At 50.9% G+C, this 27901-nt stretch overlaps 1 protein-coding gene across 9 annotated transcripts; it reads left to right on the forward strand.

The window, feature by feature from the left end:
• Nucleotides 1–309: 309 nt before the first annotated feature.
• Nucleotides 310–27901, forward strand: LOC122392887 (Golgi resident protein GCP60-like). Of its 9 annotated transcripts, none has more exons than XR_006258598.1 (13): nucleotides 341–363; nucleotides 5678–5863; nucleotides 6782–6923; nucleotides 8372–8512; nucleotides 8959–9078; nucleotides 20996–21083; nucleotides 22038–22278; nucleotides 22704–22856; nucleotides 23524–23648; nucleotides 25285–25450; nucleotides 25770–25897; nucleotides 26234–26372; nucleotides 26424–27901. XR_006258598.1 is itself a non-coding variant. In XM_043388235.1 (13 exons), exons 2-13 carry the CDS (start codon nucleotides 5725–5727, stop codon nucleotides 26315–26317), a joined length of 1527 nt encoding a protein of 508 aa, XP_043244170.1. In that variant the 5' UTR covers nucleotides 341–363; nucleotides 5678–5724; the 3' UTR covers nucleotides 26318–27901. The 9 variants fall into 9 exon arrangements, 7 of the variants coding, with proteins under 7 accessions (XP_043244165.1, XP_043244170.1, XP_043244169.1 ...); XM_043388235.1 differs by adding an exon at nucleotides 23022–23074 and having other exon boundaries at nucleotides 22704–22803; nucleotides 26234–27901; XR_006258599.1 differs by lacking the exon at nucleotides 341–363 and adding an exon at nucleotides 4529–4556.

Here is a 27901-nt window from a genome sequence, read left to right on the forward strand (position 1 = left end):
TTACAACAATGCATAAAATATTTATAAAACATTTTGCTCAGACGGGATAAGCAGCGAAATATCTTGGAATAAGCCGTCTGCCATTTAGGCTTGCATTACTATAAACTATTTGAGATCAAGGGCCAAGGTCATGCAAAGTGATGCATATAAAAGCTGATATATTATACCCACCCTGTGCGTTTCCTAATGCACTTTATCCACTAATCAAACCTTACGATTACATTACATTCGCGGATGTTACAAAATGCAAACAGCTTACTGATAATTTTATTGCAGTGTTTTAGGGCGTGTGATACGTGTTTATTGCTTATTGCTGTCCTTGGTTGTTGTTGCAAAGGGCCGGCGATTTACAATATTTTTGTGTTTTTTTTTGGTGACGGGTGGTGGATGGTGAACGATAAAAATATATTCAGAAATTGGAAGAGTTCTTCGACATATTTTTTTTTTTACTTCTGGTTAGTATTGGTTGAGGTTCATGCTTTGGTATTAGTATATATTAGGTCCGAGTGGACAATTGTGACGCTGTTGATACAAATATGTAACAGCAAAAAAAAAGGTTTTAGGGCTCTCTCTATCGCCTGGATAAAAATAGGCCCCGCCCATCCCAATCAGCTGCTGCATGACGAGTTGATGACGACAACCACTGCTTACCAGCAACCAATCTAGGGATAGCGTACGTGACAGTAATGGTGCAGCGGTTGCAAAATATTACATTGTTATTCAAACGGTTTTTTGCTTTTAGGGCCTTGTTTTTAACCCATCTGTGTTAGATTGTATTGAGATATGTGATAAGTTGAGGTGTTGATGAAGGCAGGTATTTTTTAAAATATTTTTTTTTTCTGACAATTTTTGCCCTTGTGGCTTGTTCTACTTAATAGCTGAACCCGGGACCACCTGAAGTCTAAACCTTATTTTATATAACATGTCAATGCTGAATGCTGATGCTGTGTGAAATGTGAAATTTAGACAATGGTAATAGGAATAATGAATAGCAATTTCACCAACAACTTGTTAATCTCCAGGAAGTGCAATTAAAATTAAAATCACTGTCTGCCACACTGCTCCGATCCTGGTCATGCAACCAACGTTCATGGGTGGTGTTTCGCGCTGCGTGTGTCAGAGCATTGGGTTTCCATGGCAGTGTCAACAAACTTCACTGTGACGCTAAGCTATGACAGCATCTCAGAACGCTAGCACGCTGCGGTACCAGCACCAGCAGCATGCTAGCAGTATTTGAACTCAAACCTCTGTTCTTGGTACGGTTTTTCAGAACCTCTCACTCTGTTCCAAACGTGATTCATCATAAACTAAGAGATCACATGCAACGTCATTTGAGTAATGCTATGGTATGCCGTAGCTACCAGTGCACACAGTGTCTGGATGGTGAAACAGGGCCATTATTAATCACATTTGCTTTGCTTTGTTTCAGCAGAAACCTGTCTGCACATGGGAGGAGCGCAACAAAAGCCCATCAAGTTCATGCATGGCAGTGGATCTCAACCGGAGAAAACCAGAAAGAACATGGATGCTTGTAGATTGCAGTTGTACACTGCTGTTGTCACCTGATGTGCGTGGCTGGCATTGCTCCTGGCAAGAACCACCTGCAAGTGATGAGATGGTGCCTCAGTCGTTGAGTGTGCTGCAGTGTGAGAGGCGCCCTGATCTCTACTTTGTGATGGGTTTCCATTGGAGGTTCAACTGAGAAGTGAGAACTGACTGTGACCATGCTCGAGCATGCCAGTGGAGCTTTACATGCTTAGGGCAGCTTTTGAACAGATGCTGACCATGGCATGTCCCATCCAGTTATCACGTGCACAGAATGGTGGGGGGATGCAACTCTGGGCTCTTGAGTCAGCCCTACTGCATTGGGGGTACAGATGGCCGCTTACGTTTGGTGTGTCCTGGGGGCTGTTCACGGGCCCTGTGTGCGGTCGAACCGCACACAGCCTCCAAGCTCCGCCCACTGCGTCCCTACGTCAGCCTTCCGTCACCGCACACAGCGATCGCTGTGGCCGGTCGGGACTGGCCACAGCGGACCGTCCACCGCACGCAGCCGTGACGTCAGCACCGCCTACCCATCCCCTACCCCCACGCCTGCTGGACGCACCGCACACACCGCACGCAGCAGTGTGCGGTGCCCGTGAACACCCCTCAGCACTGCATTATCAAGCCCAGTCTGCTGCCACAGGCAATGGGTCGGGCTGCACTATATTAAAGGCAGACTATCTTGCAAAGGAGGCTGGCATCCTCTCCCATAATGACACACCAATTGACAATCATCGCTGCGATGATCACGAGGGTGTCCGCTTATCTAACATGGTGAGGTGGAGACTGGAGAGCCAGCTCAAGCTGGCCTGAGGGATGGTTTTACTTCATCTGAGGTCCCCTTTCCCTGCCTGCCAGGTCCGGTCAAACGACCGCTTCACAGTGAACGACTTGCAGTGGATGCCGTCCCACAGCGCAACGAGCGCGCCGACCAGAGGCGGCGGCCAAGAGGCGGCCGGGCTCCCCCAGTCGACGGTCCCGGTGGACGTCGGCAACGCCCACCGCGCGACCATCAGATCGGCTCGCGACCGCGCCGTCGCCGACTGACCGCATGACTGGTATCTGTTCTTGATGTGGGACCGACTGCCACCGCCGGTCGCGGAAGGGCATCGCTCATCGGCCATCGACGTCCACCAGCTTCGCGTGGGTCACTGTTCGGGCTGCCACCAATACACCGAATCGGATGGAACCCTGTCGGTGAATGCCGGCGGTGCCCCGACATCGACTGCGCGGCGGCCAGTGCATCGCGTGCCGGGAGGAGGCTGGCACCCCCGATCGGTCATTGGTCACAAACCGTGTCCCAGCTCATGACTGCATCCAGCGCAGCTCTGTGAGATGTTCTGCTGCAGTCTGCCGCGTGTGTTGAAAGAAGAATGAACATGAGAAAACCTCAAAACTTTATGCCTATTAGTATTTGACCAGTATTGGAATAAGTTTGGATTTTGAGAATTTGTGTCCCTGTGCTTGTGCCTGTGTGGAAAGGCATGCTTTACGGTGTACCATCTCAATTTGTGCGGCTGCTGACAGGCCACCTGGGTGCCGTGCCAACTGCCAACGTATGTGCGAATCCGCGAATACGTTGTGTTTCGTCAGTCGGTATCGTTCTGAAAATATTGACTGCAATAGGCTATATAGCGTATGACGGTTCAGCCCAGCAGTAATAACTGACCATTGATTAGGCGAATTTTGTGTGGTGGTTCGCTAATACATAACCTAAAGAGTGTTTTGCCGGAATCGTTTAGTATCAGAACTGACCGGAATATAAGTAGAATGCAACGTTGTGAATCGTTAATTTGTTGAAACGATTGTTCTCTGAGACCACTGTGTAACTTTTGACCTGAGAATCACCAATTATAACGACAATGGTGGAAGCAGTAGGCACTGTAGAGTGTACTGTGTAGGCACTAGGCAGCACTATATAGTTGGCACACTTACGCAAGCACACGACTTACGCAGTGGACATCTGCATTATGCATGTTAGGTTTACTGGGAAGAGTGAGAAATTAGTCAGAATATAACTGACTAAGGAAAATAGGCGATATTTCCAATTGAGCTAGGGCGGAGAGGGGGAGGGGACGTATGGTCAGCTATGCCAATAATTCATTCTCGTTATGCAGCTGTGTAAAAGGGCGTCCGTTTTTTGGGTGAGACCTTCCCCATTGGCCATTTCCATGCTAAATCGTGGTGGAGAGTCTGGAGACCTCATCCTCGGTAGTCGGTACCCTGCGCGCTGCGCCACCTTGCGAAACATAAAGCAGCAGTCCTGACATCTACAGGCGTTACTTTTCATGAAAGCGCGGATGTGTTCGCGCTTATGTGAAGAAAATTCTTCCGAGTATGTTTGATAATGAGATTAATTGTTGTCATTTATTTATTAATTCATTGGCAAAAGTACCCTAATAAATCGGTAAAGTAGCTTAAACTGTAACGTATTTCCTTGGGGAAAAAATGACGAACTCATCCTAAGACATCCAGATTATTGGATGCGTTCGTCAGTTGAAAGTAGTTCAAGTTTTTGGAAAAATTTGCTTGTGGAAAATCATAATATTTCAAAGATATGCCTATTTTGGAATAATTTATGCATTTATCTGCATTGAAAAATGATTGTAAAGCAAAATTGCAAAAGATTATTGTCAATTTATTTTCTCAAATCACAATTTACGAACGCACAAAACTCCAGCTTTTAATTTAGTGCGTGTGCGAATTGCGGTCAAGAAAAAAGATTCAAACTGTCTATATTCCTCTTAAAACATTGAAGGATGAATGAGGAAAACGCTGTTTTGAACGATTGTATATTTATTTATTCTCAATTAAGCAAAAGTACAAAATTTTCAACTATTATTGCATTTGCTCTCACAAAACCCATCACTTTTAAGCATGACGTCATGTCACCCAAACTTACTAGCGCCATCTCTGGAGAGCATCTTTCGAAACCTCCAGACGATAGAGAGAGCCGGTTTTAGGTTAGGTAATAGGTTAGGTTAGGTTAGGTTGTAGGTTTTAGGTTTTAGGTTGGTAGGGTTGTAGGTTTTTGGTTTAAGGTTGTAGGTTGGTTGGGGTTGTAGGTACTAAATAGGTAAGGTCATGCTTTTACCAAACTGACCGATCAAGATCTCGGCAACGAACGTCGGACTTAACGCCCTGGAAAATGTGTAAAAAACAATTCAGTTTAGTCCAATTAGGCTAATACAGGCTTGCAGATTTATCAGATTTTAATAACAATTGCAAGCTCCATCCTCATTATTAGTTTGTGTAGGTATTTCTGCTGCTCAAACACATAATAGGGTGTAGGGTGGGCGCAAAATGACCACCGCAGTCGACGCGCCCGTAAACCCCAATGAACGAACATAGGGTGTAGGTAATTTGCCTCATGCTCATTCATTGGTTTTAATCTCTTTTTTTGTCATCCAGAGGGCTATTCACGGGCAATATACCCTGGTTCACGGGCACCGCACACTGCTGAGTGCACTGCTGAGTGCAGGGTGTGCAGTATGTGCAGCAGGCATGGGGTTAGTTAGGGGATGGATAGTTTGTATGATGCCACCCGGCTGAGTGCGGTGGACCGCACACAGCCAACACTGTCAACTGTGTCCCGTCCCGACTGGCCACAGCGGTTGCTGTGTGCACTGATGGAAGGCTGACGTAGGGACACAGTGGGTGGAGCTTGGAGCCTGTGTACGGTCCTACTGCACACAGGGTCCATGATCAACCCTCAGTGTGAAAATGTTGTTTGTAGTGGGAATGAAGGCTGCATTTGATAACTCCCGGATTGGGATGACAAAGATTTTACAGCTTCAGGGCCAATGCAGTTTGATGTTGGCTCTGCCTGTGACTATCAAATGACATTGGCCTGGATGACTTAGAATTATTGTTGTCTGGGAGACATCAAATGTATCCAATTCAAATTGCATTAGTGTCTGCAAACATTAAAATGAAAGGAACTAAAAGTTTGCCTTAAATCTTTTTTCCAGTAATATGGGATGACCGTCACCGAAAAAAAAATGTGTTATCACTCCAAGGTTCAAAGCTGTGTACCTACCTAACTTTTTTTAGTTAAGTGAGCTATTTGTGTTTGTCATTCTGTTGTTCTGTTCTTTTCCTATTATTTTCATGTAGCATTCTTTCTCTGCAGCCTGGTTGAGACTGTTGGTCTTCTAGCCACCCATCAGTCCAGCCGCAATGGCCACAGATGATGTCAAGGAAGCCACTGAGGGTGTTGGAGCACTTAGTGTCACTGAGAAGGCCAGCAATGGAGTCTCAGAAAAGTGGGGACTTGAGCTGCAGCATCTCTACCACTTGGCTGTCAAGTTTTACAAAGGTGAGATGACTTGCTGGAAGTGAATACTTTTGTGACATGACATGTAACCTTGTTTTGATGGAGACAATGCTGCCCCACTTCTTTCTATAATATGGCATGATAAGAAAATACTAGTGTGACAAATACTACATCCACGGTCCACACCTACCATACCAGTATAACGCCTTTTGGGGCGACTAACGGAGCGAGCGAGAGGGTGGGCCTTGCACGTGCGAAATTGCGAGGGGGTACCTCCAACTAACTTGTGCACTGCACCCTACTCTACTAACCGGTCCCTAGCGATGTGCCAAATTTGAGCACAATCGGCCCAGCCGTTCTCGAGATCTGGAAGCGGCACCCTGCACGTGCGCACGCGCAAGATGGGTCCCGACTGACTTTTGCACGGCACCCTACTAACCGGTCCCTAACCGCGTACAAAATTTGAGCGCCATCGGTCCAGCCGTTCTCGAGATCTGGAAACGTCCCCTGCACGTGCGCACGTGCAGCAGCACCCCAACTCTGGCACATGGATATGCAGTGCCTAGTGGGTGCCTACCTACATGCCAACTTTCAGCGCAATCGGCCCAGTAGTTACCGAGATATTGCAACAATTACAAAACTGACACCTCTTCGTTTTGCACGTGGCACGTGCATAAGGGGTCACCCACATGCATCGGGAAATGGGAATAGTCCAATACTTGGTAGAAGGAATGAAGCTACCCTACAAAAATTACCGCATATAAATCGGTCAAGTGGTTGCTGAGATATAAGCCTCGCAAAAGCGTCCGCACGGCCGGCCGGCCGCTCATACTCAGAAATTTCCGTTAATCTGAGGAAAGACTACGCTCGCTTCGCTCGCTCCGTAATGACTTGTACTTAAGACATTGTCTGGCTGCACCTACCTGTCAATTTACCTATGCTGCGTGCTCTATCTGGCAGACAACTCTGGCAAGGTGCTGCAGCCGAGTTACGAGCAGAAGCTGCAGCTGTCGGCTCTGCAGCAGCAGTCAGTCCACGGGCCGTGCCGACCGGACGCGCTGCCGCCGCTCGGAGTGCTGGACGTCATCGGACGCGACCGCAGGTCAGTACGAGCGCACGTCGTCTCAGCTGGCGGCACGCCCTGAGCAACCAGTTAAAGCTACCGTAAAGTGGGGCTATTTGAGACAGTGGGGCTATTTGAGACAGTGGGGCTATTTGAGACAGTATTTAAAATCGCTATAAAATGAAGTGCGTTTGATTTTTATGTGATATTTTTGCTCAGGAAGGTGTGGAATCGAGCAGTAAATCGCCTGAGCAAAAATTAAGCATAAATTTCAAGCGGTTTTTATTTTATAACAATTTTAAATACTGTCTCAAATAGCCCCACTGTCTCAAATAGCCCCACCTTACGGTACCCTACGTTCCATCACGACGACGCCAACGGAGGACTTATGGGCGCCGACGCAGACACTGTCGAAGACACCATAGTCTAATTCTGCTCCGTTGCCACCGTCGAGTTGAGGAAGCGAGTGACGGCAGCTGCTCACACAGTTAGCTTCATCGATGCACATTTAGTGATGACTTGATGACTCAACAACCAACATGCATTACCCATGTGTTTATCGATGCATTGCCCGTAACATTGTGCTTCCATTGTCTGCTATCGTGAGCTGGGCAAAAACTTTTGCATTATGCACTCATTCTGCGCTAGCGTGCGTTTAACGCATATAATTATAAACCATGCTATTTGGAACACTTGGTGGTTTGCTTGTCATAATATCTTCAATGTCCTTTCCCGCATACAGTCATAAACCGCCGGCAAGACATATTATAAGCAGAAGCGGTGGCTAGCATTGGTAACAATGCCATCGATACAGTCGGCTATCAAGTCAGATGAGGACAGGTGCTTGACCACAGCGTATTTCTCACGGGGCTTTTACGTAACGCTGAAGCTCCGAGGCAGGGGTCTCACCAACAAATAAACACGACGCCCTCATACGCGACCTCGGTGAACTCTGCTCGGAAGCTAAATTTCACCGATCCTCCACCAGATGGCAGGATCTGAAACCGACGGCGCTTACCTGGCACGTCTCAAACGTCATCAATCAGTATCAACATGGTCATCATCTGACACTCTATGAGTAGCACGGCGTGAATGAACATCAACGCCCTTGCTCACTCTAGCCCTTTACTCTGCTTAGCTAGGCTGACGGGCGGCTACCTACTTATTTTTCCGTTTGGACAGACGTTAGGTGGACGTGTTTTGCCTTTGCTGACATATTTCTCCGCTTAGAGACACAATTGATGGGTGTGTGCTGCCCCGACTGACATATTTCTCCGTTTAGAGACACACTTGATGGATGTGTGCTGCCTCTGCCGACGCATTTCTCCGTTTAGACACGCACTTGGTGGATATGTGCTGCCCTGACTGATATATTTCTCCGTTTAGAGACACACTTGATGGAATATGCTGCCCCTGCCGACATGTTTCTCCGTTTAGACACGCACTTAGTGGATGTGGCCCCCGCTGACATATTTCTCCTTTCACAGACAGGCGTGGCAGGCGCTCGGTGAACTGAGCCGACCCGAGGCCATGACTCGCTACATTGAGCTGCTAGACTCTGTGTGTGCTACGTTCCGGCCGTACGCGGAGGCACACAAGTGTGACCTGGAGGCCAAACAGCGGAAACTGTGAGTGATAGTGGGAGGTGTTGGTGGGAGGGTGGGCTACTGTGCTGGCGGGGATTGAGCGAGCGAGCAGTGCGCGAATGTAGTTTCCCATAAGGGTGCAAGATTTCCAAACTGTCAACTGAGTTAGTCCAGTAGTCAGGTGGTTGTTTTCTTGCCATTTAGCTCTGCCAGCTCGTGTAGCATCTGGTTTGTCAATTGTCTGTGTGACAGGTAACTGAATCGACTGTGTCTTATTTCTGGTTATCTTTGTGTGCTGGCCAGCTGTTGGCAGACACCGCCTTTTTTGCTTCATCCTGCCGACCTTGTTGGCATGAGTGTCGCGATACATTTGATGTGGTTTTGCTCCGATTTGTGTTGTAACGTCTGCAGCTGGGACATATGCAATACCCTGTAACCTGTGATATGCCCCCGTATGTGACCTCGGCTTTAATCCTTCCCCGGTACAGAGAAGAGGCGCAGAACTCTGCCCGCCAGGAGCTGCAGGAGCAGGAGGAGGGTCGCCAGCGGCTGGAGCAGATGGCCATTCAGCAGGAGCAGGAGGAGGCTAGGAGACAGGAGGAGACCAAGTAAGGAGCCGGCGACAGAATGAGGCAGAGGGAATTTATGGTTGGAGGTGGAATGAAATGATACCTCAAGACCGGCACGCTCACTGGGCACATCAATTCTGTCAGTAACAACGATTATGTGGATAGTCAAGCATATGATTTCATATTTTCTACCATGCACCCAGAGTTTACCGATCGGATCTTAGAGGTCAGAATTTGCGCAACAAGCTTTGTGTTGCGGAGGCTCTGACAGGGGAAATTCGCCATGAAAACACTGAACATTTCATATGAACTTTGACGTAAATGAGACGCAATGGAACTTTCGTAAGTTTTATTTTAAAGAATCCTTGAAGCTCAAATCCACTCTTGCGTTTCATCCTCGCAGATTTGGTTAGCTTTGGCCTACGAACTCGGCTTGTTGAAAACTCACCATGCTATTCAGCTGAAGTTAAATGAGCTGAAAGTTTTGCCACATCGTATCATTATTTCCCAGGTACATCTCCGAGGTGACTGCGGGAAAAGTTCGCGGGTGGTTTAATGAAGCTGTGAAATGTACTACTTTGTGCTTTACAGTTCGCGATTTTCTGTTTTCTTTTTTCTGTTTTCTGACTGTTTCCTGTTAGGCTGTTTTCGGCGACGCGTAATGCTGTGGCGTCGTGCTCACAAACATTGCCACCCGAGACATTAATTCTGATCGGGAGGTTAGATTGTAATTGGAGAGCTGATGGAAATAGGACCACACCTAGCAGGGCCTCCTCTAAGGATTTTTCACTGGGTGGGCAGAATTTTCGCTACTCCCCTGCCCAAGGGCGAATCCAGCCACTATTTTGAGGTTCAACCAATTTCAAAACCTGTTACGGTGAGGCGAAATAAGCAGTGCCGTTATTGGAAATAAGATGATAGTTTGCAAAGTTAACTTTTGTCGTATGTTTTATGGTTAGCGATGCTCGAGCGATTCGTTCCAGAGTTACATGTACAGCCCTCCGCAAACTGCGTGGTAGGTAGGTATTCTTATTCGGTATTCTTGCTATTTTGACAATGTACCAGTTTTTGTGACCTTGTGACCTGGCCTCGGGTCACTAGAACCTAAAACTCCAAGGCCAAGTGACAAACAGATGCTCCAAGTTGTGTCTTAACCCTCGCATGTGTGCGGCGTTTGCCAGCTTCTAATGTGTAGGGGGGGGGGGGGAGGTTGGACTCCCCCCCTTGCCGTTTGGCCCCTGATCAAGCTAGAGCTTCGCGGAAAAAACGAGCGTGTTGCCCGTGACGAGAGGAAGCCGATGATACCCAATTTTAAGGTCCTAGATCATTGGTTGACCTTCCAGGTCAGGTCAATGACCCAAAGTCGGGAAAATCGGGACCTATTAGAAAGTCGTAAAGTGTGGCTGCTAAGGGGTTTTTCGGGGTGCTGATCACGAATATCGTGTTAGTTTTGATCACAGATGATGTCTTTAAGCATTTAGACCAGGTCGGGTCAGGTCAGGTCAGGTCAACCAGTAGGGGTTGTGACTTGTGACGGGTGTTCGTAGTACCTGTCAACCGCCTCTGACAGCTTCGTAACATGTTACGAAGGCACCAAAACTACTTCGTAAATGTTCAAATGGTTGCTAAATTCGAATTCAGCTCCAAAAACTAGCCTAGAAACATATAAAACTCGAAAAAGTGAACCGAGGTCACCCGAGGTCACCAAAGGTCAATGACCTGACCTGACCTTCAGGTGACCTTGACACCCACCCTAATGCATGGGAGCAACATCAAATCATATGTTTGAACGTTTGAAACCACGAAAAGCTTGCAAACGCGCGGCTAATGCGAGCCGACATACGCGGAATCGCGATTCCGGCCAAACATGGTCTCGGAAAAGAGGTCACAGGTCAAAGGTCATTTGGGTCAGGGTCATGAAATTTTCAGGGTAGGTGTAAAATTGATCAATGCGAGGGTACTGAAAGTTTCATCGCGATCGGCCGCTTTTTACGCGAGTTATTCGCGAAAAACCATGGGGGGGTCCATCCGACCCCCCCTACACATGCGAGGGTTACATTTGGTAGCGCTACGTGCTATAGAACTCACGCTATCAACGAAAAACTCTGGCATTCGGTTGCCGCTAAACTACATAGTCCAATTTTCCCCTGACCTTGTACGGGGTTTGTGACCTGGTGACCTGACCTGAAAAGACTAGAGACCTGAAATTTTCAGGACAAGTGCCAAAAGGTTGCCCCAGAGGGTATGCTAAATTTGAGCGCCGACGTTTTTACGTTATTTGTGAAAAACCTTAGGGGGGTGCATCAACCCCCCTCACCGGGCGAGGGCTAACTAACATAATACATTGTAGTAAAGGCTACCCGAACCGGTAATGATTCTTGCTTATTTGTTTAGCTCAGCCGTATTTAGAGATTTAGCTGGCTTTGTCCATGAATACCAATATCGGCAGGGGCGTAGCCAAGGGGGAGGGGCCACGGGGGCAATGACCCCCTCCCTTGAGCGCAAAACGCGCCATGGGGGAGCCCCTCAGGCCCCGGGATATTTTTTTTTTCAAACACTGGATAAAACGTCTTTTACTCGGAAGAAAATTGATATCGAAGTTTCATTTCTGTGGCCCTCTGATGACGCAATGGGCCCCTGCACTCATCCGATGACCCCCGGTTTCCTGGGGCCCCTGGTCGCCTAGAGGGCCCCGGTCGCTTGGGGGCTAGTCGCCTGGGGGCCTGGTCGCCTGGCCCCTGCCCCCTGGTCGCCTGGAAGAACGCTTGTCACCTGCAGTGGCATAGCCAAGGAGGGGGCCAAAGGGACCATGCCCCCCCCCCTGGAAGCCAGGGGTCCTTATTCTATAGGGGCCCTGGCTGACACAGTGGGCCCTTGGCGACGCAAAGGCCCCTGCGGCAGATCCTTTGACACAGCTGAGTAGTTATACTTTGGCCAAGAGAGCCCCAATTTTAGAGCCTTGGGGCCCTATTGAAACCAGGGGGCCAGTTGGATGGGATGGGTCCAACTTGGGTCCAACGGTGTGTAAACAGAATCAATGCGTTCCGACTGTTGGTCTGACCCTATATCGGTTTGAGGGAGCTCGGATCGGATCCACTGTCGATCTGAGGGGCCCCTATCGGTTTGAGGAAGCCCTCAACTGCCCTGAACGGGTCCTTAGTTTGTCTGAGAGAGCCCTCCGTCGGCATCACTGGGCCTCAGCAAGTGCAAGGAGGGCTTTTGTCGGTCTTAGTGGCCCTTAGGCGGCTTATATGACCCTCAGACGGCTTACGAGGCTCTCATGCGCTGTAGGGGCTTGTGACGGTCTGAAGAACCCTCATCCGACCTACGGGCCCTCAGACCGCCCTCAAAACCGACTGGCGACTCTATGAAGTTATTTGTGGGCCTATCTAACAGGGCCCATGGACTGCTTACCCCCTCAGTTCTAATATTTTTTGTTAATAAATATTTTTCTATTTATTTGGGCCCCCTCCAAAAAAATATTGGATCCAACCAGATGGCTTTTTGGATTTTGAGGGGGTTATTTTGGGCCCCTGTGCGTTTGGCCCCCTCCTTGAGGAAATTCTGACTACGCCCCTGAATATCGGGCAACCAGAAAACTTTTTTTTGACCTTCAAACAGCCTCCAGTTTGCTTAAGACCAGAAAGGTAGTACCGGACGTCCGGCCGGACCAGAATTTTTGCATTTGCTTCTGGGTGGGCAAATCGACGCCACTGGGTGGGCAATTGTGGTGACTGGGTGGGCATTTGCCCACCCAGTGGGTATGTTAGAGGAGGCCCTGACACCTAGTTATACCAATTGTCACCTGCCACGCAGTGAGACGCGTGGCAGCCATTAGTGGCTAATTGGCTTTAGATGGCTCGCTAGTTGGCTGACAGATCTGCTGTCAGACCGCAGCTGCTACTTATACCGCACCCCGCCCCGCCCCTCCCTCCTGCGTTGTGCTCCATCATGAGGCCCGCTCGCGCTAGTCCTCCGCTCATTCCGCCCCGTCGCGTCGCCGCCGTCGTTCGTCGTTCGTCGGTGGCGGCGGCCGCTGTGACCTTGAGCAGCGATCGCTGATTGGTGGCCGCCAGTTGAGCGGTGACTGCCATTGGTCAGCGCCCCTGGTGCTCTGTACGGTGGTGGCAGTTCCTCGTGGCTGTGTGTGGTTGAGGTGCCGGCGGCGGTGGGCGGCCGCCGGGAGAAGTGACGTGGTCACTGGTCAGGGTCTATCAGGAAACAGGTTAGTCATGTGATTTCTTCCGCCTTTGTACGTGTTGGGTCCAAACAGTATCCCTAACGTTTGTGGTAATGTAGAGGTAGGTCGTGGGTTGCATTGTTTTTAAAACGGCTCGGCTGGCCAGTGGCTGATTGCTACATTATGTTTGAATAGTAATTTGAAGCTGAGACGAGTACCGTGTTATTCGGTATTGCGTTTGAATAGTTATTATGGCTTTCAGTTAGCTTCAGGCTAGGTGTGCGTGGTCTTTTTTTTATATGTCTCTTGATATGACTGATCTGAAGGCATTAGTATCTCACGCACACATATCTAATAACGAACAAAACCTGGACTCTGCATACAAAATTGGCAGCGCCAGTTGTGAGTACCTACGTCATAAGTCGTGCTGAAACTCCAATCGCCTGAAAACTGCGAGTGTGCGGGCGAGCCCGCGCACTAATTAGGTCTCCTATAGCAGTGCTTGATGAATTCACGCTCACGCTGGAACGCAGCTTTAGCGTCAGAACTGGACGAGCTTACTGGATTACGAGTTGACTTTGTCGGCTGAGCCCAGTGGTCTCAACCCTCGCCCCTGCCCGTTTATTAATTAGATAGGTAGATTGATTGTATGATGCGCTTTTGTTACGCGATAATTGCTGTTGCAAGTATTTTAGTATAATTGTGGCGCTGCTAACCGAATGTCTGTGTATTCTTCCAGGCCTATTGAAGACGTTTGGCCTTTGCTAGGTGCCTCAAAATTATGTGACGTTTTGGCGCGATCATAATCAGCAGCTCTGGGTGTTACCGGCTCAGCTGATATGCACGGTGCTTGATTTCATCCTCTCGGCACTATCCGCTTTATCTGAAGTATTGTCCTAGCCAAGTCCTAGCTTTCATGCATGTTCGATTCTTCTTCTGTTCGGTTTATTTATAAAGCTAATTCGAGTTATTGAATATTGCTAAGGACTCTGACGTGTTCTTAACAATGGGCGTGTAGCTGCAGAAAAACCTCGCAGTCACCGACTCACGTCCAGCTCACGACCTAAACACAAAGTGGACCGACCCTACGACAGTTGGTTCCTCTCAATCGGTGGCGTCTTTTCGGCGGGTGCTATCTGCTTGCATGTAACAACGCTGGCCACGTTTGCCAATAGCGTGCTGAATGATGGACGACCCAGTTACTCTGCTAGCAAGCCTGGGATGGCCGGCTGTATCAATGGATTGTGTTTACTGAACTCCAACAACTGGTCCAAGAGTAACTCCAATTAAAGACGATATCAAACATCAAAGTAATGCCTGGAGCATTATGGGGATTGCGCTTGTGGAGCTTCAGTTGAGCTGTCCCCGGCCTTTGAAGAAGTTCACTGTTTGCAACCAGGGCATTCACTTCAATTAGGTATAGGTCTCCTTTGAAGTATTCATTCTAAAGCCTTTCTAACATCGGCACCGCCGTTCCAGCACAGTATCCGCGGCGTCCCATATCCCATAGCGACGCCCTGCATCAATATACAGCGCCGCTATCAGTCCTGGACAATTGGGGACGCGTTGGCCGCGCGTGCCGCCTGGCTCGCTCAACTGGCCGCCGCCCGGCTGGTCCGTATCGGTTGCCGGTAATCGGCATTGTTTGCGCCTGATAGACGGGCTCCGGTTCCCAGTGGTGGCTCTCTGTGACGACCGCTAACGAACACTGCTGCCTTCATGGCGAGCTGCGATGTGGAGGTGTGATTTTTTATGGGTTTGCTGCTTTGTGATGAGGTGCGAAAGGAGTCAACATATTCGGAAGTCCTTAATCAGGATGGCTTACTGTTATCTATGTTTTCGTTATGAGCATGAGTAGATGCCTTTAGCTTCCCAGCGTCGATAGAGGGTGAGTCATGGACTGCTGTGTCATATGTAGATACCAAAGCATACATTTTTATCCTGCACATTAGAGCATGATTGTGAGGGAACTTTCCTATTTCGGTTCAGCGTGGATCAAGTTGCACACGCTCGTCGATACATACAAATCGATTCAGCTCTCCCATTTCATCTTCGCTTGTTGCTAAGTGACCGCAGCCGCCTTTCTGCATCGGTATAACCACAAAGTTGCCGGGGAGACGTGCGCCTTGGCTGGATGAATCCTCGAGAATCCCACTGAGCCCGGCTGACGTAGTTTCAGTTAATGTTGACCGAAATAACTTCTCCAACAAATCCACGAGTCTGGACTCCGACGTCAGCAACGTTTGTCGAACGCCAGACTCACAAGTCAAAGCCTTCGGTCACTTACAACTATAGCAATCCGTGTCGTCTGTTTCTGAAGGTACCATGAGCTAGAGAGCTGAGTTGTGGATAGCGACATGTCTGGACGGTCGCCGTCGACTGCCAAGTGCCACCCGACTCATCCGATGTCCGATTTATGGTTCACACTCAGAGTGGATCATTTGACGACGCGCTACAAAAGACCAGGATGCGGGCTCGGGCAAACGGACACGGTTATTTACTGTCTGTTGGGTTATTTTGTTATTGGTGGGTCATGTAGCTTTGCGAGAGAGATTAAACTTGATTTAGGTGGATTGTGGAGCGATGTAACATTTATGTGAATAGGTTTTGACTTTTGATTGACTTTTGATGCATTTATCATTCCTTCACTACGAAATGCGAATCTGAAGTGAATTAATCTTTCGGCTTGACTTATGGTGTTATTAACTCTTCATATGTGGTGTTACAACAATGAGTTTTCCCCTTGATCCTTGGAAGGTAACTTCAGTGCCTTCGTACCTATCTGCGCTTACGCTTTCCATTGTCCGTTTTATTTTCGCAACTCATTGCTGTCTGCCTTCATCCGCCAGCAAAGCAGACAGCTTGGACGTCCGTCCGTCCGTCCGTCCGTCCGTCCGTCCGTCCGTCCGTCCGTCCACCCGTCCATCCATCCGTCCGTCCGTCCGTCCGTCCATCCGTTCGTCTGTCCATCCGCCCGTCCATCCCGCCGCCCGTCCGCCTGTCCGTCGGCCGGCGGCTCGGTCGGTGTGCTCCTGTCCATTGATCCCCGATCGACTGGTCGCTGTGTTCATAGAGAAAGGATCGACTGGGGGCTGTGCTCATAGAGAAATGAGCGGATCGGTACTGTGCTCATAGAGCAATGAGTGGATCGGTGCTGTGTTCATAGAGAAATGAGCGGATCGGTACTGTGCTCATAGAGAAATGAGGGGATCGGTACTGTGTTCATAGAGAAATGAGCGGATCGGTACTGTGTTCATAGAGAAATGAGCGGATCGGTGCTGTATTCATAGAGAAGTGAGCGGAAGCCGAGTCGGGGTCTGGGCACAGCGACAGGCGCCCGAGCCATGTCAGGTTGTCAGACGGTGAAGCGGTTATATCCTCCTAACACTGACATGGACACTGATGATGACACGCACACGAACTGCATGAACACTAGCGTTGACAAAGATACTGGCACCGATACCAATACCAACACCTATGTATACCACTGGCCAATAGTGTCACCTACATATATAAATACATTATGCATAGTTATCTCGATGGTTCGACACATACGCATTGATTTTATGAGACAAAGACCGACATCAACATCATCATTCTGGACGCCGCTCTATTGATCCCTGAGACCTGTGCAATGATTGTTGACGTGTGCTGTCGGGTCCCGTATCATTGGAATGCAATCATAGCGCCGCCTTGCCTGATTGGACGGGATGGCTGTCAAAACTTGTTGACTGCTTAGTGGAAGGTTCCGCGGAGATGAAACAGTTTGTTGCAGACACTTCTGATGTGATTTTGGCGCAGTGCAGGGGCCGGTGTTGAAACAACACATTGTTGAACCCGGTTCTTGTTCCCTTGTGTGTGGGCGTGCTTATGCGTCGTTAATGCTTGTAGAATAGGTAGTCATTTGCCTAATGGTCTCCGATTAAATCAGGACTGAAACTTCAATGGGGCAACGGCACCACATTTGGCCATTTGTGACCGTTCGCTGTGATAGAAGGTAATGTTGTCCCGTCTGCCGTTGTGCACGGCATGATAACGCTGTGGAGACGACAGATGCCAGGGCTCCCACCGCTAACCTGGCTCTGGGCAGGGTCGCTCTTAAAAGCAGCTATGTCTTCTTGAATGGTACCGATACATGCCACCGTGCTGTTCTCTCTCTTGCTTTTCAATTAGACAGTCTTATTTAACTTAATGACTAATTGAGCTGTAAATGAAGCGGCCCAATTCAGTTTCGGATGCTGGTCCGGTGACTGTTCTTATTTGAACCGGCGAAATACACTGTCATTCCTATCTCGCGGGAATCACACCTCGACCTCTCACGTTTTCCATCTCACACCTCTGTTTCATCTGCCGTGCTGAAATACCTTCGTGTCGTTGCTGGCCGTTCGCGCCTGCCTTCTCACAACTCCCGTGTAAGCTTACCGTGGGTCGTGAGCGTCTCAGCCATAATGGTTTCGGCTCCTTTACTGCTGACACTGCCGGCTTCGCTCAGTTTCCCAGCGACAAAGACGCGGCGCGACCCCGCTCGTTCCATTTTCACATTTTGTCGAAAGGGCACAGTCTCGCCACTGCTGCCGTTCCCTAAAGGTCACGGAGGTCGTGGGGTACTGCTCGCCTGAAATGCAAAATCATATATCTCGCTAATGAGCTGTTCACACTGGACAGGCTGGCACCAGAGTAATCTGCCGCCCGACAGGCCGCGGATTGAAATGGAGGCGTCGATGCTGGTTTATGTTTTTATGTCGGGCTTGGCTGCGATGACCAGCTGGTGTGAGTGATTTGAGGAGCTTATGGCTGTCGGTAAAACTCGGCATCGTTTGTCATTTTTCAGTCAACGAGCGTATTGTTTCGGATATTGGGATCCCGGGGGGCCTTGCAGAATCTCAACTCTCGAGCTTTATTGTTTGTGATGAGTTTGGCAAACGCAGGCCTAGAGCTGGTGTTTCCACCCAAATGACTTGATCGGCTGCGGTGCGCCTGGAGACCAATCCTATACATGTATCATTGAACATTCAAACCTAATATTCGCGAGCGGGCAAATATGATTTACCATGTGACGGTAATCCCTTTGAAATAACTATGTTAACTGGAAGTGCAGCGTCCGCGCCGTCACTGACTCCTTCTCCCTCCCTCATTATTGTCTTTCCGAGACCTTACCTATGTACAAACTAGGTATTGAGCGGCATGTGCATGACATGACCTAAGACCCTGTTCTTTGGGGTAGCGATCGACTCCGACCCGCCTCAGACCATGTCAGCGGAAGGAGCCGTGGGCTCAATTGATCTTCCACCGACACGGAATCGTTGATCTTGATCGTTATTAGAGACGGATGAGCGGTCGACCGGACCGGCATCAGGACGGGAAGACTCCCCTTGTTTTGATGGCATGGGGTCAAACAGGGGTCAAATAGTTTCAATAGCTCTCGATCTGTTGGGGCCCACGCCGAAGAACGAAAACCCCTCTGTTTCCACTGTGTTGCGTTGTTTGTGCTGACGACTGCATGGTTAGGCTTTCATTATGGGTGCTGGCTTTAGCACGGGAGAAACTGCACACAACTGCTGACGTCTACCATCTGTTGCTTTTGTTTACCTGAGAGCATAATTCGACAATTACTTGAAACGGCTATGGAATGAGAGTGTCAATGTTTATATCCGTCGGTATGTGTTTGTTTAGGTATCTGTGTGGGGAGAGGCAAACCCTGGTTTCCGTTAACCAACTAGCATCTCTATTGGTCAGGAATGGGGAAAGGACATCAGAAGGGGTTTAGGATGAACGGGACGTGATCAGAAGCGAAAGGAGCGTCAAGGTGGAACCTTCAGCCAAGGGGCGACTGCTGTGGCAGCCACGATTCAGTGGCGGGGTTTGGGGCCAGAAGACAGCGCTATATGGCTGTAGGTCCGTGCTTACATGCCGGGCCCAAACAAACTAGACTCGGGCACAAACAAACGGCGCTATACAAGCGAGCCATCGACGGCGAGGGCCTTCTGAAGGCGAGTGGGGATGGGACACCCTAACTGCTACCGGTGTAGATCAGGGTCTTTACTCGTTGTCACCAGCGTTCCTCATATAGCTTGACCCGATGACCTGTTAGAGAACCTCTGCCGGCTGTCATTGCTGTACGATGGCTTGAGAGCCCTGAGAACACATTCAGCCCTGAGATGACACCGAGAGCGGCTGTGGTGGCTGTGATAGCTTGGTCTGATTCAGAAAGTCGCATTGATGGAGGAACGGCGATTTCGTCCTGCCTCCGTCCATACCCTCCATATGGAACCGGTACAACCACTGTGTCCTGTGTCCTCTGTATCCATTGTGTTCATTGTGTCCATTATTGCTGTAACCGTTGTGTCCACTTTGTCCCGGTGTCCAGTGTCCCTATGTCCTCTGTGTCCGCTGCTCGCCTGGCTGCTATGGTCCTCCCCTCCCGTTCCATAATATCGATGAAGATGAGATGGGATCAGCCGCGGAATGGACGACGCTCTCGGGATTGCCTGTCGGTGATGGTATATTGTTGACCTTAGTTATTGCCGCAGCTTCTGGAATATCGCGTATGTGGAGGGCTTTGGGGAAAATTTCATTTACAGGCATAACCTGTCGTGGCTCTCGAACATATATTAGTTCCATGGAATGGAATTGAGTGGCTAGTTTATATATGTCGCCTCGTATATCATACGAATGGCCTGCAATGCTGAAACGAGATGTTGGATATGGTATCTCCACTTCATGACAACGTGGTATCTCCAAACTCGTCTCCTTATGAAACAGTGATTACTGATTACGCATCACATGCCCGAAGTGATGCCTCATATTCTTACAAAAACACCCTCCAAACCATTCGAATAATTACATGTGCCATCTTGTGTTTTCCCTCCGGTATATGCGGTGGTACCGCACAGCTCGGCGCGTGCGATAATTGACCGATACGGTCTGTCCGTGCCGTCCGATGCCCGATATGGCCGCGGGCTCCGACCTCCCGTTGATTCCCATCGGACATTGATGGGCTGCTCGCCGCCGGCGGGTATTGGTCTGACGGGCGATGGTTGGTGTCTGGCGCTGGGTGGCGTCGGAGGTCCGTTATGGTTTCGAATTTTCTGTGATGGTGTCTAAGGTCTGTGTATGTGAGGTCCGTGATGGTTTTTGAGGGTCGTGGTTTTATGTGCGGTTTTTGGTGGTGTGTGATGCTTGTGGTAATGTGTGAGGGTTGTGAAAGTTTCGGACTTTCTGTTATTGTTTCTAAGGTCTGAGATGTTTGAGGTCATCGATGACTCATATTGACTAAGGCCGTCATGCTTGTGGTGTCCGTGTTTGGTATCTGTTGTCGTTCCTTGGGCTGTGTGATGCCGCACACACAGTGTGTTGCCGGGCGACCCCAGTCCTGGCTCAGCTGGGCCGCGGTCGGCCTGCCATCAGCGCGGCGGCCGGTCGCGGCTGGGACAATAGCCGACTAAGCTGTTTCCATTACTGGACTCGGACGGCCGGGCAGCTCCGCCGGGGCTGGCGATCCCACAGACAGACGGACATTCGCGGCAAGGTCATGATCTCACTGACATTGACTGATCCCACGGACTGATATCTGGTCTCGCTGAATCTGACTGATCCGAGTGAAGGCGCAAACAGTCCCGGCACGGCAAAGTCTCCCTGGGACTGATTGGAAATGCAGACACACATATATCTTAGCAGACATTTCCGACACGACTGCGTCTCTCTGAATACATCAGTGCAGCGCCGGGTGTGCCATATCGCGCCCATGTATAACTGTGTGGCTTTCTTTGCCGACAGACGACACATCAAGGAGGCTCTGAACCAGCAGACGCGGGCCCAGTTTCGGGCCTACGCCGAACAGCAGTACCCGGGCAGCCCTGATCAGGTGAGACGGCTGCTGAAAAGAAACTTCGTCGCGAAAGTTGTCCTCTCGAAGAATGTAAACTATCCTTATATTGGCTGCATTCCTCTGTGTTTAACCAGCTCCGTACTCTTGGAATACGGCAGTGCATAGCTGCATTACTCTGTCCAACCAGTCGGGTCGCGCCCCACGAATACCCAGTCCGTGGCTGAGGGCAGGGTCGAGCAAGGAGCTAGTGGTGTGGATGAGTGTCAGGTGTAGTCTATTGACACGACAGTCGATGACGGATCGACACTGCCCTGTCCTGTCCTTCCTGTCCTATTCTGTCGTGTTAACCGTCCAGATGTCCAGCTGCCCTGCCCTACCCTGTCTTGTCCTGTTGCTGACCAACCCCCTCCGCGTACGTTCGCCACCGTCCTGTCCCTTTCTGCCCTGCGGCAGACCAACCTCCCTCCCTCCCGCATTCAGTTACCGCTGGTATACCTCGCTGCGGTATACCGCGTGGGCCGTGTGTTGTGGAGACGGTGCGCCGAACAGCCGGATCCTAGCTAGACTGAATACCCGACTGAATACCCGACTGAATACCCGTCTGGTCAGCGGTCAGCGGCTCAGCGGTCAGCCCTCGCTGACGGATGGCCCCCCGCCGCGCCGGCGGCTCTGGTTTATTAAGCGGACATGATGCCCAGTAATTGAACATCGGCGATCGGTCCGCTCCTCCAGTATCGACCTGTGTCAGGACCCAATCTTGTATGATAATGTGCGGCTTCTTCGGTAAAGGTTACCGCCGCGACTGGCCGGATGTGTTGTGACAGTGCAGCGCGCTGTTCGTTTGGGAGGGGGCGGGGGTTCACACTGTCAGATCAGAAGGGGGGGCACCTGACACCCTTCCCCTCAGCGGCTGCGAGAGAACCTGTTTAGTGTTTGCGCGTCATGTCTGTAGCCGGTTTTTCAACTGACTGCATTTGTGTTTGTCGGCAGCAAGCGGTGCTGATCGAGCAGCTTCAGGAGCAGCACTATCAGCAGTACATGCAACAGCTGTACCAGCAGCAGCTCCAGCAACAGCAGCAGCAGCAGCGGCCGGCACCGGTAGAGACCAGTGGAGGTGGGGCGGCCGAACCCCAGCCGGCTGGAGCGTCCGACCACGCCGCAGAGCCCGCCGCGCCCGCTGTGCCCGCCGCGCCGGCCAGTTCACAGGGCGACGCTGCCGGGACGGGGACAGGTATGAGCCCCGAGAGAGGGAGGGAGAGGGAGAGGGAGAGCGATAGGCTATCCGTAGCTCATCTCCACATAGTGGGTCAGGCGGTGCGCATTGTGGTCTGATGAGTGATCGGTAGAGTCTAAGGGACGAGTTCTGCAGTTGCTAAATCCGGCTGGTCACTCTCACTCGCATTCCGACTGAGAGTGATGTACCCTATTATTGGTTGGAAGTGCCGCTTGCAGGGGAATTTGTTTGCAGTGCGGCTACAGAACTACAGATGGCCTCCCGCCGTAACCCGTACCCCTGACCTTGCTCTTACCTCTATCCCGCCGTAGCCGTGTTCTGACCACAATCACTTCTGTGACTCGTGCCCTAACCTCTCCTGTCATATCCCGTATCATGACCTCTTTCCCTAAGTTGACCGTGCCCCGCCCTCTCCCCACCAGGAGCCGCAGTGCCACCGCCAGTGAGTGCCGCCATGGCCGCCGTCCAGACCCCAGAGACGGAGGCTCTGCTGGAGTCGGGAGCCGACAGGTCACTCCGGGAGACGGACGGACTGTTGGCAGAGTCGGCGGGCGAGGAGTCCGACTCCGGAGACGGTGAGCCATGGAGTCATGAGGGACGGATTGCTGGCCGAGTCGGCGGGCGAGGAGTCCGACTCCGGAGACGGTGAGTCATGGAGTCATGAGGGACGGATGGACTGCTAGCAGAGTCGGCCGGCAAGGAGTCCGACTCTGGAGACGGTGAGTCATGGAGTCATGAGGGACGGACGGACTGCTAGCAGAGTCGGCCGGCGAGGAGTCCGACTCCGGAGACGGTGAGTCATGGAGTCATGAGGGACGGATAGCTGGTCGAGTCGGCCGGCGAGGAGTCCGACTCCGGAGACGGTGAGTCATGAAGGAGTCTAGAGATCGTGACTGTGAGTGACGGGGAAGTCACGAAGGAGTTTGGAGCTGAAAGTGTCTGACGGAATTTTCGGAATACTGAGTGGCAGGGGAGTTGCGATAGTCAGTCAGTAATTGTCTGGTCAATGGAAAGTCGGCAGTCTGTTTACGGGGACGGTGATCCACGAAACAGATGAGGTGCACTACAGTGAGCCGTTCGCCAGACTCCGAATTCGTGAGTCGGACTCTTTTGACGGTGTTTTGGCGACTCCGAGCGAGGGAACTTAAAGGTATCACTTCCATTCTTTTTCATAGGTATTGCTATAAACCAACGCCTCTCCAGTTTCCATTGACCACTAACTGTTCCGTTCTATTCCTGCAGAGCATGTGCCCGACGTCGGCTCTGCCAGTATGTGGACGCGCAAGGACCTTGCCGAGTTCAAACAGGCCATCAAGGCCGAGGGAGGTGACGCAGTACTCAAGGTCGGCCACGGAGAGACGGTCACGGTACGTGAGGGGACGGATGGGACTCGGTGGGACAGTGATGGGACCGATGGGACGGTGGTGGGGTTTGGGTGGGACGGGATGGGCCTCGGTGGGACTCTGTGGGATGGGCGGGGCTGACTTGGTTTTGTTAAATGCCCTGTGATACGTATGGAGAAATGACACGCTGGCAAATGCAGGATATGACATCCCTTCGTCGTATTTCGGCGTTTTTTACTGCCTCTGCGCCAGACTGGCAGCCCGACGCCGAAGGGCTCTAACGGGACCTTGTTAAGAACGAATCGCGTAATTACTGCCTTAATCGGAACCCATTAGCGTGTTTAATTAAGTTTATGACGAGAGAGTTTATTGCGTATCCAGGTGCTTAGCTGCCTACAAACTTGCGATACCTACTCGTTTTTTCGCTGTATGAACCCTTTAGTATGTCAACTCTAGCTGAAGTTTTTATGTTTTTCCGCTACCTTTACGACTAGTCTGACTCAAAATTGTAAATAAATCAAAGTAATAAATAAATAAAGTAAAACGTCACATACTGAATTCACTGACTGATTGCCAAAGAGAGGAAGGCTTGCTTATGTTCTTTGAAAGTAGATCACAAATGTCAGTTGCCCGTTCGTTGAATTTGTATTACTCGACTTTGATTAGACTCATACAGACACCTTATTTCCGACACACCACATCCTGGCTGTGTTCTGAGCACTTCAGGCGCCGACATGGTCCATCCCTCCCCTCATACGCTCATCTGGCTTAGTCCCTCTACACGCCTGCTACCGCTGTTAGGTCGGTAGTCGAACGCAGCGCACCGCTCGTTCCAACCGGGCGCGCTCCGGGCATACTTGAGTCTCGCACCACGTCCCCGGAGCCCGGAGCGGCGGCGGTTCGCAGCGGGAGCGTTCAATAGTGGGATGTTCCGGGGCTGGTATGGTGGGCTGTTCTGGGATCGTGCTCGTTGAGGTGACGAGGGGGTGGTTAAGGCGCCGCATCAGCCAAGTGGAGGTGACTGGAACCGCCTTAGATAACGTCTGTGCAATGAAGGAAGGTGACACATTAGATTGGGTATGGAGGTGGTATGGGTCCAAATTGTTGACTGGCCGCGATACTGGCTGCTTCAGGACACCTTTAGCGCCCGCTGTCACCGGCCATTAGGGTAGTGCGGAAACAACAGCAACCAAAGGCGGCGTGAAATGCAACACTAAATGCGCCGTCGATTTGATAGTAGTTGTGAGTGTGCTTTGCTTTTAAAATGATTCATTTCTTATTAGTTTGTGAGTTTAGAATGTTTCCAGCGTTCAGCTACCAACCTTATGCTTTTGAGATTTATAAATTGCGCAACAACGGACCAACCTGAATAGAAGCGCTATTGTTGAGAACCTTATGCAATGCTCAGCACGCACATTAGCTCCCTTGTGTTTCCCTAACTTTGTCAGTATTTCGCCGAAGAATGCATCAACAAACAGCAACTTTGTCCCGACCTCGCTTGTTCTCCCGCTACCAGCTTTGTAATTACAACTACCCACTGTTTGCCAACCTCTCGTTCTCGTTATTACAACAACCGACTGTTTACAAACCCCACGGTCTCTCCTGCTCTCCGCCTCTGTCCCAACTAAGGAATTAACCCTCCCTTTACCGTTTGGCGCAGATCCGTGTACCTACCCACGAGGACGGCACGTGCCTGTTTTGGGAGTTCGCCACGGACAGTTACGACATCGGCTTCGGCGTGTTCTTCGAGTGGGGTCCCTCAGAGGACAGCGAGGTGACCATCCACATCAGCGAGAGCGAGGATGAGGACGAGGACCCCGAGAATGGTGAGGACTGGAGAGGATCGGCTGAGGACCGACGGGTCAGGACTAGGGACGGCCAGTTGAGGACAAGTGGAGACTAGAGAGGACCGGGATTGGGGAATGACGGGATGGAGACTGGGATAGAGGGAGGGGGTGGGAATGGTGTAAGAATGGAGGGCTGTAGAGAAGGCCGAATCGTGATTGCTGCTGTTTTTAAGGACCGATATGAGCACTGATAATGGAAATGTTAAGATGATTTTCTGATCTCGTGTGTCCGTTCTGACTCCATGTGCTGCTTTTGACCCCGTGTGCCCCCTCTGACCCGTCTGACCCGCCTCCACAGCCGACGATCCGGAGCGGGGCGCTCACGCGGCCGCCGAGGACCGTCCGCTAACCACCTGTGTGATTCCCGTGTACCGGCGGGACTGCCATCAGGAGGTGTACGCCGGATCGCATGTCTATCCTGGACAGGTAGAGACACCGGGTAGTGGGGAGAATGGCACAGATGGGGCTGCGTTCGGTGGTCGAGGGACAGCGCTGGTCTGTCGAGCTCCTAGAATTTGTCGGGCTCACATGAATAATAAGAAATGAAATGTTTTTGAAGGATATTTGGTATTGTTTACTCGTATAATTTTGTCATGTATCATTGTGACTTGTGAGCCTTCTTCTACTAAGTTCGACCAATTATATGACTATCCAATACGTCGCTTGGAGACTAAATGGCCTCCCAGCCTATTTCTTCCGTTTCTGTGTACTGTGTGGCTATGCCGGGCGCTATCCGACGCTGTTGCTCCCACCTGTCTCCAGGGCGTGTACCAGCTCAAATTCGACAACTCCTACAGTCTATGGCGCTCCAAGACGCTCTACTATCGAGTCTACTACACGCGGTGAAAGGCCCACGAGCGCTCACCCGGCTGTGTAGCGCCGCGGCGCCGGTCAGTGTGGGGTCTGAGACCAGACCATGGACCAGTCGCGGCAGATTAGACCATGGTCTGTGGTCTGGATGATCCAGCCCGGAGTGGTGGTGGGTGATCCACCGAGTTACCAGCGCTCTGAGGCAGCGGACCGCTGAGGCTACTGCTGTAAGGGCTGGCAGGTGGATATTGATGGAGTGATGGGAACAAGAGGCTAGGTTCTGTCAGAGCTGAGGTAGATTCTATGCTGTAGTGGTTTCAGCCTTGTCAGCGAGGCTGAGAGACGTGTGTGGGCACTGGATTTTGGGTAGTGGACTGGTGACGGCAGATGAATGGCTGCCTGTGGATGACTGGGAGTGAAGTGGATATTCCACACCGTTTTGTGGTACTCAGAGGTGGACGTCACTGTGCAATGTAATTATATGGGCAAGCAATGTTACGTTACACGGAATCCTGTATACTCACTAGTCACTGGACCCATGGGGCGGTGGACTGTTGGATCGTGTAGTATTACCACCAACTGTCCCAGTGCGCTCTGCTGCGACCTTCTTTCCGTGGCCCTCTCAGCTCCGCCAACGTACGGCCATCCTAGTACCGTGTCCAGGCCCGTGCAGCTCTGCCCGTAGTCCTCTAGTACCGCTTTCCACCTCCCATCTGTACTCTCTGGCGCTCGCAGCCCCGCCGGCCGTCCCAGTACCGCCATCTGCCCCTTTTAGCTCTCTGCAGTGACGACTAGCCAACCTGATCGGCCGGTAGTGAGCCTTTCAGAACTATCACGGATATCTCCCAGCTGACTACTCCGGCAGGGGAAGTCATCATCGGACAACTGCACGGCGCCTCACAGACTGACTGCTCCACCTGATCGGACTAGAAAGAACGGAGATTGCGCCGCCCCTGTCGCCCGCCGCTGGTGGGCGTTCAACGGAAATGTGCAGTAGATACTGTGTGCGGCACATACTGTATGGAGTCGTTTGGGAGACTCTTCATTGAGCGGAGATACGACTCAATCTGTCCGACCCATGGTTGGATCAGATCCCTGTGTGTCCCCTGCCCCGGGCATTTCATGTGTTGTTCTGTTGTTTTGTAGATGTTTATGTTGCGACGCTGTCTGAGTCGCGATTCCTGTAATGAATGGTGTGACTGTTTGGTGTTTGGGTGTCCCCCGATGTGTGGGGCAGGGCTAGTGTGAAACATGCTACAGCCACGCCGGGTTTGGCTAGGGAGAGGTCTTACTGTATCTGATGATTGTGAGCAAGGCGTGGTAATTTTAAGAAACGATCTACCGCCGCCAGCGCCACCACTCGTGTACTTGTGTTTCTCGGACTGTTCGTCGGAGGGCAGCACTGGTCGGTTGTGTAGCGTTATTGGACGGGCCGTGATGTCGCTTCTCTGGGCGTTCGTTGTCGCAATGGCTGTCCCGTGGACTGCCGTTTGCGTCGCAGCACCGTAGAGTGCTCAGAGGCTCTGGGCATTTGAGTCGTATGGATGAACGGGCTTTAAAGTGTATAACCAATTACATGTGTGAGTGTGTCCGTGGAATACAGCTATGTTGTATCTTACA

This window comes from Amphibalanus amphitrite, unplaced genomic scaffold, assembly GCF_019059575.1.
Source record: "Amphibalanus amphitrite isolate SeventyFive unplaced genomic scaffold, NRLGWU_Aamphi_draft 000505F_arrow, whole genome shotgun sequence".
NCBI lineage: Eukaryota > Metazoa > Arthropoda > Thecostraca > Balanomorpha > Balanidae > Amphibalanus > Amphibalanus amphitrite.

What these genes read in the sequence shown, in the direction of transcription:
- LOC122392887 (XM_043388230.1), top strand. Translation starts at nt 5,725, where the DNA reads ATGGCCACAGATGATGTCAAGGAAGCCACTGAGGGTGTTGGAGCACTT. An exon ending in GAGGCCAAACAGCGGAAACT is followed by an intron (nt 8,513 to 8,958) that starts GTGAGTGATAGT and finishes TCCCCGGTACAG; the next exon opens with AGAAGAGGCGCAGAACTCTG. An exon ending in CGCATGTCTATCCTGGACAG is followed by an intron (nt 25,898 to 26,233) that starts GTAGAGACACCG and finishes ACCTGTCTCCAG; the next exon opens with GGCGTGTACCAGCTCAAATT.